Genomic DNA, 10,234 nt, shown 5'->3' with positions numbered 1-10,234 from the left:
ACATAGGGTATCCCCATAATAACAACAAATCTTCATGTCCTAATATTTTTAGGTCTTATTTTAGGATTTAAGTTTTAAATTTTATTTTCATATTAATATTTATATTTAAAATTCACAATTTCATTCTTAGCTCTAAAAAAGGCTTTTAAATTAAACGGATTAAAGAGATAAATGAAATTGAATATATATATATATATATAAAGGTACTTTTCCAACCAAATAAAGCCCAAAATTCCATTCCATATTTAAAAGAAAAATCACTATTGCAAGTTGTAGAACAACTTGTTCAGCTCTCTCTACCTTTATAAAAGGAGCACCTTCCTTCCAATTTGTGAGGAGAAAAAAGGAAAGAAAAGAAAAAAGAGAGGAAAAGATTTTGCAGGAAAAATTAGAAGAAACAGAGAGAAGGAAATATTAAAAATCAAGACCAATCCACAGGTATGACAGAATAAACCAAACATTTTGATAACATATCTTGCTTCAATTTCATGTTATATACTTATATATCTGCATATTTATGTGAAGTTTGGGTTGTTCTAAATGAAATAGGCACACTAACATTACTCACTCAAAATTTAGAAGATTATGGATATTATATTAGATCTTGTTTCAATTTTCATTTCATGTCATGTGTACATGTTTAAATGAACTTAGTCTAAGTTCTGGAACAAAAGAATATAATGCAACAAATGAAAATCATACAAGAAGAAAGAATCAAAGAGAAGGTAGAGATCTATCTCTGTTGTTTATTAACAAACCAAAATCAAATACAATAGAACTTTGCAACAGCAACTAGAACCCATCACTAATATAACTACTGCTAAAGAAAACAGCAAAACTAGAAAAAACAACAAATCAGTAATCACCCAAAATATAACTATATCCAACTTAAACACCAGATCCTGCTACTACAATTTTCTCACATGGTAAAACTTTAGTGGATTACCTTCTGCATTGCAATCAGGAGCTACATAATCTTTAGTTTTTCTTTTTTCACCTTCCAATTGTTCTACATATTTTAAGTTACATCAGCTGCATTATCATTACAATGCCGATGTCAATGCAGTTGGCACTGCAATGACGATTGCAATTACAAACCACAATTTAAATGCTCTATAGTTATCTTACTTACCACTGCAAGTTACTCCATGCTTCTCATTATTCAAGAACAAATTTCTCACTGACCTCAAATACCATGCTGAGCTCAAAATTTCCCTTCATTCAAGATTGTATTTGTTGTTGAGACCGAGTTTTCACTTCAATCAGTGTTACTTTACTCAACCCATTTTTTCAAGACCTGTATTCTGCTATAAATAGCTATTATTTCAGATTCAGTAATCAATCTGCAAGTTCATCTTGATGAATTCAAACGCTATGCAGTCTTGATCCCTTCCAGTTACCAATTTCAACTGCCAACGACATTGTAGTTTGTTTCTGGTCTATAGCTAGCTAACACAGGGCCACCATACACGAACAGATCCATATATAAATTAATGGAAACATCAGGCACTAAACTTTGGAGCCTCGTTCAGTATATGAATTTAATTATTTTGTAAACATCTTATTCTGTAAAGTTCCTGCACTTTGTTTGGCTACCCCATCGTATGTTCATCTGAGATTAGTATCTGACACAGAGCACGCTCTCTTCCTCTCTAGTGTGACGATCTTGAATTTGACCAATCCCTCTTTTCTGTTGTGTTTAAATAAAAAACCATTCCAGCAAGGCAGCCATGGGTTAAGGCACCTCCTTATATTCTTATAATGTGCTGGGTTCTGTCTAAATAAATATGCTTCTTAATTTTCTTGTTATCTACTGCCCCAATGAATGATTTCATTGTGAAAGTTTCTGATTTGTTGAATCTCCATGTCTAACTATCTTGAACTAACATAATAACAATAATAATTAGACGTTTTCTTTCTCAAAATCAACTATGTCTCTAACTGCCATGGACACAGCAATAATAAAGCAACCTCCCAACTCTCAAGCCAAATAGAAAACCCTCAGGCAGAAAGCTACATATAAAAAATGACTAAAAGCACGCTCACTTAAACGGTTTCTTTTTTGTGGCAACTGTATAAACAGTTTATGTTTTCACTTTGGAACAGTGTAGAAACCGTGCCAAGCTCAAATTTCTGTCTATGTTAGAATTTATTTAATTATTTTATTAGAAAAAACATTGAAAAAAATAATTCCACCACCAAAAATAAGACTTTAATTCTAATAAATTGCACAAGATGGTATTAAAAAAGTTATGAAAACTGCCCAAAAGGAATGAGTTCCTTCAAATAAGCATCCAGGATGGAATGCTTCAGTATAGGGATGCTTTTGTATGCTCAAGTTACTCTGTCAATATCAGTATTAAAAAAAATAGACACCTAAAACATTTGACAATAACAACCGAACAAGATTATGTCTATATACTAGTTCACAATACTTAAATAACTTACTGATGACTTTTAATAAAATTATCTAAGAAACCATCAGGAATTTGCACCATTGATCAAGTAATTCATATGATAAAGCATACAATAGGTTAATTTATCCATAAGCATATCTACACTATCTAGAAACCTAAAAAGGTAAAATAGACCAACATCAGCACCAGTGATTCGTGTCCTGATTACCCAGCTCAAGCATCAAGCTTGTTTGTAATGGTAATCATCTATGGTGGAGTACACTAAACCATCATCTCCGAGAGTCTTTAGAGACAACCTGGCATCATAAACAGCTTCTCAAGTTAATATGCAATTGGAATGCAGACTTTGAAGAAAACAAGTACATAGAAGAGTACAAAAAATACATGATCTTGTCCATTGGAAGCTTAAGTTCTCGAGATAGTTCATTGACATGTATTCCTCGTTCATCCGACCTGCAATTTAGAATCATATTGAAGTCTTTCAGCATCATGTGTATTCTACAATGAGAAATTAACATAAACTAAACCTTATTCACTAGGTGGAATCTACTACAAGCATCAAACATATCATAACTCATATGTGCCCTATTATAGATCATATTTGTGTTTAGCCCTGTCACAGAGTAGTCAACAATCCTAAATTTATTGAAACCAGTAATTGGAAAAAGATTCTAAAAGGATTACAATTATGAAAGTTTGGTTGTATAACTCACATGTCTGAATGCTGTTGCAGATAGTCCATAACCAATTTATCACAATCCTTGAGTCCATCCACACTATACTGAGCATACCCCTGAGCAGGAGGGAAATCATATCATAAATCTAATCAAACTAAACAAGTACTATAGCAACTGGAGTGTCAAATGTCATACTGGATTAGATGACGGTTCCTGTGAACCATTCGATGCATTCTTGACAGGAGTAATCAAAGATGAGCCTGATGAAGGATTTGCAGGTGTGATTCCTTCTGCCTGAAATACATATAAAAAAATTGTAATTATTATGAATTATTATGTATATACAAAGGAATGACGTATGAGAGAGCACACAATTCTCAAATTATCATATTCTTGAAAGTCTATGCAGTCTAAACTGCTATAATACTATGATCAAACAGAAAATAGACTAGCAGAATAGAAAAGCCATGCCTACCTTTACTTTGGTGTGGAGGTGATTATGTATGCAATCAATAAAGTGAAATGAGATCTCATCAAAATTTGTCACAGGCCTGTTAAAATCACCACAAACAAGATAAGCATGGTACAAGCCAATACACCAAACTGGCATGTTACAAATATGAAAATTTCTGCCAGTGATTAAAACCTAGATTATATTTATGCCACACGACAAGGTAAAATGCCATAAGAACATGGACCTTAAACTAGCAGATCAATTTTCCAAATATGCAAATCCATCAAATAGAATAAACTACCAAGATTCAACCCAAAGTTCTACATTTGCAAAATAAACAAATAAATAAATATGAGGACACTGATCACAATCAACAACACATCTAAAATGAAAGTTCCAAGACAAAACCATCAGAGAGTTTTGAACAACATGCATCATATAGTCCCAGTAAGACAATGAGAAATAAACTAAAAATTACCAAAAACTAGGCTATTTTACTCACATGATTGTAAAGGCACTCAATCAGACAACACAACATAAATAATGCCAAATCATCTTTAAGACTAAAATCAGTACACACATTCTGTAAGGAATGGTTGACAGCCCACCATCAATTCATTCATATCAACTAGTGAACTACAAATGAAAAGAAAGTGAAAAAAAATCTCAAAATTTAAACAATTAACAGCAGCAGCTGAAACAAACATAATCAAGAGGTACTCAGCTAGCATTAACTTGCATACACATTCAGTGATTTCTAATCTTTGTATAATTTTTTTTAAAATATTAACTTAAAATATAACTTTATCCAGCAAAGTCAAACACAATCAAGAGAAAGTAACTGCTAGTTCTGATATACCCATTAATGAAACATCTTTAAGCAGCCATGACTAAATGCAGTCCAGGAAAACTGCACCCTAATGTAGATTAATAATGGATTCCTAGCTCACTGGGAACACCTGCTGATTGGCAAGAACTCTAGACATCCAAAGCAGAGCAACTAACAGCTGCAGGTGATGCCTAAATGAAGTCAGTAATCAGTGTAATCTTTTACTGAATTCAATGGTTGAGACTTGGGCTCAAATGCTTTGGGTCTCTCTTATAATCCTGCTATATATTAAGGGCCTAAGCAATTGGATCAATTTTAGTGATCATCCAATAATAATATTTTTTATTTTCCACATATTTAGCCTTCAGTTAGGCATTCTGTGGAATTACATTTTGCACGCAACAAAATAACATAGTAAATCTAAAAAGTAAAACATGGCACAATTGATCATAGCATACAATAAATGGATCTAGTACACATGCCTGACTGAGAAGACAACAAGCTGCTTCACACCTTGAAAGCTTTTCAAGTGGCCATAAACACGAACATACATACCATCCCTATCATCAAATAATTTGATAAGGTAAGAGATAACAGATGCAGATAGAGACTATGCATGTTGCCAATAAGCACTTTAACATCCAAAGTTAAGAACTTACTGTACTTCTTCCATTTCTTTGGTGTCAAAAGCCTCATTGACCCTAGCCACATCATCAACAAGAAAGTCAAACTCTTTTCAGCTCTCCAAAATACATCGCCTCATATAGTCAAGTTCACAAAAGCCACTAGCACATGTATTAACATTTATTTTAGATAGAAACTAGAAAATGTGAACTTACCATCTTCGGCATTTGATTCGTCCAGTTCCATCATCCAAAACAAAATTAACATCAGTGGTTCTCTCAGCTTTCTCAAACATCATTCCAACCAATGTAACCTGAATAAAGAGGGTCAAAATAGTACAAAATAAGATAAATTTATTCTGTCCTTCCAAGATCCGGTTTTAAACTACACACTTGTAACCAAAAAAAAATACCGTAAAAATCACCAGGAGAACAAACAAATCCAAGTTCATACATTTTTAATTAAAATTTGAGTATCTGACAGATAAAATAGCACAGCAGCAGCTAAAACCTTACATTGTTTACATCAATACCGTTAATCACAAAATTCGACTTTTCATCACCAGAATGAGAAGCTTCACTTATCTGCTTCACTGTCACCGGAATCAAACCCTGAGTTTCACGGCTCTATAAAAAGAATAAAATTTAAAAAAAGTCAAAATAGGTCGAAACCACAAAAAAAGAGGTTAGTCAATAGATTTAACAAGCGAAAACACAATAATACTGCACAGTATTTCATTACCAACAATCTTTCAAAAGGTAAAGTTGCAATTAAGCTTTCGATGCAAACCAAAACACTTTCTCCTTGTTATTATTTTCCCCTAATTTAGCTGCTTCTTTTTTTTTTTCTACGACGATTTCCTTTTCAGAGAAAAACCGAAAACTTTGAGAAAAGAGAATGAGAATAGAAGTGAGAGAAAGAAGAGTTTACTTTAGCGGCGGAAGGGGATGAATCATTGAGGTTGGTGGATTGGGATGCCATGAAACCGCCGCCGGAGAAGGCGGTGGTGGCGTCGAACTGGGAGCCAGAGAACATCTTCAAAAACCCTAGAAAGAGAAAGAGAGCAGAAACGAAGAGAGAAGAGTGAAGAAACTGAGAACGCGATGCGAATAGATGAAGTGTTCAAAAAGGGAAATGGGTGCTTTGTTTTTATTTTTTGGTTTTTCCCGCCAATAATGCTTCGATTTTTCCCGCCGTTTTAGGGTTTCCTTCTTTTAACTCCCTCTTGTCCGATACTCCGATCAGATCTATCTACTGAATCTTTGATTCAGACCCTTTTCTTAAAATGAATAAACTACTATTTTATCCTAAGAAAAATCAATTCCAAAACAAATGAAAAAAAAAATCTTAATTCTTCAGAGATTATTTTCATTTATTCTATAGAGTTTTATTATATACTTATTGGGATAGAGTTTTAAACTATTATTAAATAAGATATTTACACAACTTAAGAAATAATGGATAATGTGCATAGGTTAGATTCAGTTCATAAGTAATAAAAACTTTATTAGAAAAATATTAGTAATTTGAGTTCATGGTATATATAGATAAAATATTATAATATAATTTGCTTAAAGGACAACCAAAATGCATCTGAATTATTTTGATGTTAAATATTTTTGTCAACAAAAACATTTTTAAATTATTTTAAAATACGATAAAAATGTCAAAAAATATTATTTTTAAATAGTAAATAACTTTTGTATTTGACAACTACTGCTTGTTTATGTATTTAATCCAAAATTTTATAAAAATATTTAGATAATTATTTAAAAAATACTCAAAAAATTAGATAACAATCTGATCTCTAAATTTTGTTATTTTTTAAAGTAGTATCAATTATTGAAAAAAATATATATATACTTAGCACAAAAATATCAAATTTTAAGCATAGAAATATTTTATTTTTCTAACAATGTTTGCAAAAAAATCACATTAAAATTCAATCTCTAAAATCTAATTTGATAATACATATTTAATATTAGGCATTTTTGTCACGTTTTTAAATAATTTAAAGATATTTTTATCGATAACAAAATTCGAAAATATTTTTGTCAGCACCAAAATAATTTGAGTGCATTTTTCGTGCTTTACCCTTTGTTGAAAAGAATAGGGGTAAACTACCAAAAATACACTCGAATAATTTTGTCGCCGATAAAATGCACCCTAATTTTGCTATCGACAAAAATGCTGTCAAATAATTTTAAAATACAATAAAAATATCTAACATTAAATATGTATTTTTTAAAAATATTTTAGAAATTTAATTTTGATGAGGCTTTTGCAAGTATGGTTAGAAAATTGAAATTTTTTTATTTTTAAAATTTTGTGATTTTTTGCTAAGTATATATTTTTTTGTGATTTTTTGTATTGATGCAAAGATTAGCATTAGATGATCATAATTCAGACCCTCCAAATGTGCTTCAATATGCTCTCCTGATGTAACAAGGCTTCCTAAAGTCACAAGAGAGTCAGCAACATGTTTAATCTTGAACACATACTCAAAGACAAATAATTCATGTTTCTTTATGAGTTTCAACTGTGCATTGAGTTGTTTGATCTTGTACATGATTGACTCGGTGAAATAATCTTCAATCTTTTTTCATATTTAAAAACTATAAGCATTGCCTACCATTTTGTTTTTGAAATTCGGATTCATTGATGCAAGCATCCATGACATGAGATTGTAATCATCTTGCTTTCGCTGTTTGTAGTGAGTAAATTCATTCTTAGCAATTCAATCTTCTTCAAAAAGGTATTGAGAGAGAATTTTTTCTAGTAGAAGATCTTGTAAATCTTGTCCATAAACAATAGTCATAACTTATTGTAATCAAGTATCGTGATTATTTTGGTCAAGTTTGTCTCCAATTGGGGTGAATAGTCATTGATTCATAAAAAATATAATGATAAAAACAGATGTGACGATATTTTAAAGATTATTGTTATTGTTGACAGAATTAAAATTAGAAAGTGATTCAGCTATTAAAAAGTAAAAATTTAAGCTCTACCATCTCAAGAGAATTGAAACATATAATTTCAAAAAGAAAGATGAACAGAAAATAAAAACATGATGACGATGTATACAAACTATAGAATAAAACTAAGAAAAAATTTAAAACAATTTAGTAACGAAAAAAAATAGTAAAACATAATTGAAATTATGTGAAATATGTATTACACACCCTTTAACAACATGACTTCTTATTTATACATGACTCATTAATTCATACTAGCAGAATTTTACTTTTTTTTCTTGACATACATTAATACTACTAATTAAATTTATCTTAGTATTTACTACATCTTTCATAGAGAGTGGCGATACATTAAAGGTCGAGTAAATTCCCATAATAGTCTCTGAGATTCGGGTCGTTACCCAATGTAATCTCTAAGATCCCAATTGTACCATTATAATCCTCCAGATACGGCTCCAGACACCATAATAGTCCCTGGACAGTTTTCCGGTAATGAGTCATCACCGATGATCTGATGTGTCACGAAGTTGCCACGTTGGATTAAGCCAAAACGTTTGCGTTTTGGGTTGACGCCCCAATTTGACAAAAACGTCATCGTTTGGCCCAAAAAAAAAATATGAAACGCGCCTCATCAAAAACACACCATCTCTTCACTTGTCTTCTCCACTTCCACCCTCTGTCTTCTTCTTTTCTTCTTCTTCTTCCTTATTTCTTCATGAATGCCACTATGTTAGGGTTCCTTTTGTGAGATTGAAATTCTTACAGTCAGAAGATATCAAAATTAAGTTTTACTTCATCGTTCGTTTCCTCCTGCGTCAGAAACAAGAGGTTCTACCATTTGTAAATGTAATTCTTTTTTTATTTTTTATTTGCAATGCATGATGATTTTTGTATATGCTTGTGTTGTTAGTGTGGTTGAAATTATGATTTTTTTTTTGTTCCGTTACTATGGTTCTAGGGTTTGATTAGGTTGGGATTTCATGAGATGATCTGTTTGATTATGGTCATGCTCTGTTTGAAAATAATGCTCTTTTACTTTCTTAGGTTTCCTTTGGTGAGGTTGAAATTCTTACAGTCAGAAGACATCAAAATCAAGTTTCACTTCATCGCTTGTTTCCTCCTGCATCAGAAACAAGAGGTGCTGCCATTTGTAAAGGTAATTTTTTTTTTTTGCAATGCATGATGATTTTTGTATATGCTTATGTTGTGAGTGTGGTTGGAAATTTGGTATTTTTTTTTATGGTACTATGGTTCTATAGTTTGATTAGGTTGGGGTTTCATGAGAAGCTCTGTTTGATTATGGTCATGCTCTATTTGAAAATAATGCTCTGTTTCATGGTCATGAGTGTTCTGTTTGATAACACTCTTATCTGTTGATGTCTAATATCTGTTTGATAAAACTTTTATCTGTTGATGTCTAATATCTGTTGATGATAACCAATGTGATGGAGAATATAATCCTCTTGTGCAGTCTACTGAGATTGGCCAAGCCACTTCTGATGCACAACCTATAGAGATAGATATATCTCAGCCAACTGCTTCTGATGTAGAAGATTCTCAAAAGGTAACTTCCTATTTACATTTCTTAATTTTTTTGTGATTCAAGTGAATCACCATTTATGTGTAATGTAAATAATTTCTATCTAGGATCATGGAATAAAAAGGCCTTCAAAATTATCACCAAGGAGAAGATCCTCTCCACTAGCAACTTCTGTCCCAGTAAATCCCATGCAGGGTGCTAGTTCAGGAACTGCAACAAAACTTGTCAATTACATGAAGTTCATCCCAACTCCAGGATTTAAGGCTCCAAGAAAGAAGAATTGAAGACTTTAGCTTAATATGTATAAGGCTATTTGTTTTGATGTTAATACTTTTTGCTAGACAAAGACTACACAAGAAAAAAAATAATCTTTTATGTTTTGCTGTAAAGTCCTCCCTTTTGAGGCAACTTTGTTTAACATGCTCATGTTAGATGGCTGCCCTTTGTGTTATGTGACTAACTATGTTAAGTTGAACCATTATCTTAATACAATTATCTTTTAAGTTTGAACCATTATCTTAATTCAGTGTTGGCTAGTTTTCAATCACTTATGCTGCCTTCTTTAGTATATTACTGTTTTAATTAATTGAGTTATCCAAGTTTACATTCCATCAACAAACACTATTCAACAGTTTCTAATACCATAATCATGTTATCATTTTTTACATATTGTTCATTCAATGAATACAAGGTATACACCACCAACTTTTTTAACTCA

At 31.7% G+C, this 10,234-nt stretch overlaps 1 protein-coding gene and 1 long non-coding RNA gene across 2 annotated transcripts; one reads left to right on the top strand and one right to left on the bottom strand.

The window, feature by feature from the left end:
- Positions 1 to 394: 394 nt before the first annotated feature.
- On the top strand, positions 395 to 9,784 carry LOC130933262 (uncharacterized). The gene is made up of 4 exons (XR_009067656.1): positions 395 to 438; positions 9,021 to 9,132; positions 9,448 to 9,540; positions 9,624 to 9,784. It is a non-coding gene; the product is annotated as an uncharacterized LOC130933262 (long non-coding RNA).
- Positions 2,217 to 6,261, bottom strand: LOC130933261 (replication protein A 32 kDa subunit A-like). Its single transcript, XM_057862823.1, has 10 exons — positions 5,932 to 6,261; positions 5,517 to 5,627; positions 5,217 to 5,314; positions 5,037 to 5,078; positions 4,860 to 4,937; positions 3,570 to 3,645; positions 3,290 to 3,388; positions 3,131 to 3,210; positions 2,802 to 2,870; positions 2,217 to 2,713 (listed from the first exon to the last, which is right to left on the bottom strand). The coding sequence occupies exons 1-10, from the start codon at positions 6,034 to 6,036 to the stop codon at positions 2,638 to 2,640; spliced, it is 834 nt and encodes a 277-aa protein (XP_057718806.1). The 5' UTR covers positions 6,037 to 6,261; the 3' UTR covers positions 2,217 to 2,637.
- Positions 9,785 to 10,234: the final 450 nt, after the last annotated feature.

Source organism: Arachis stenosperma, chromosome 6 (genome assembly GCF_014773155.1).
Source record: "Arachis stenosperma cultivar V10309 chromosome 6, arast.V10309.gnm1.PFL2, whole genome shotgun sequence".
NCBI lineage: Eukaryota > Viridiplantae > Streptophyta > Magnoliopsida > Fabales > Fabaceae > Arachis > Arachis stenosperma.
This window is presented reverse-complemented; position numbering and strand designations above follow the sequence as displayed.

Coding starts and splice junctions, on each gene's coding strand:
- LOC130933261 (XM_057862823.1), bottom strand. CDS start 6,036: ATGTTCTCTGGCTCCCAGTTCGACGCCACCACCGCCTTCTCCGGCGGC. Junction 4,938..5,036: donor AAAGAAATGGAAGAAGTACA/GTAAGTTCTTAA, acceptor ATTTGATGATAG/GGATGGTATGTATGTTCGTG. Junction 3,389..3,569: donor ACCTCCACACCAAAGTAAAG/GTAGGCATGGCT, acceptor TATGTATTTCAG/GCAGAAGGAATCACACCTGC.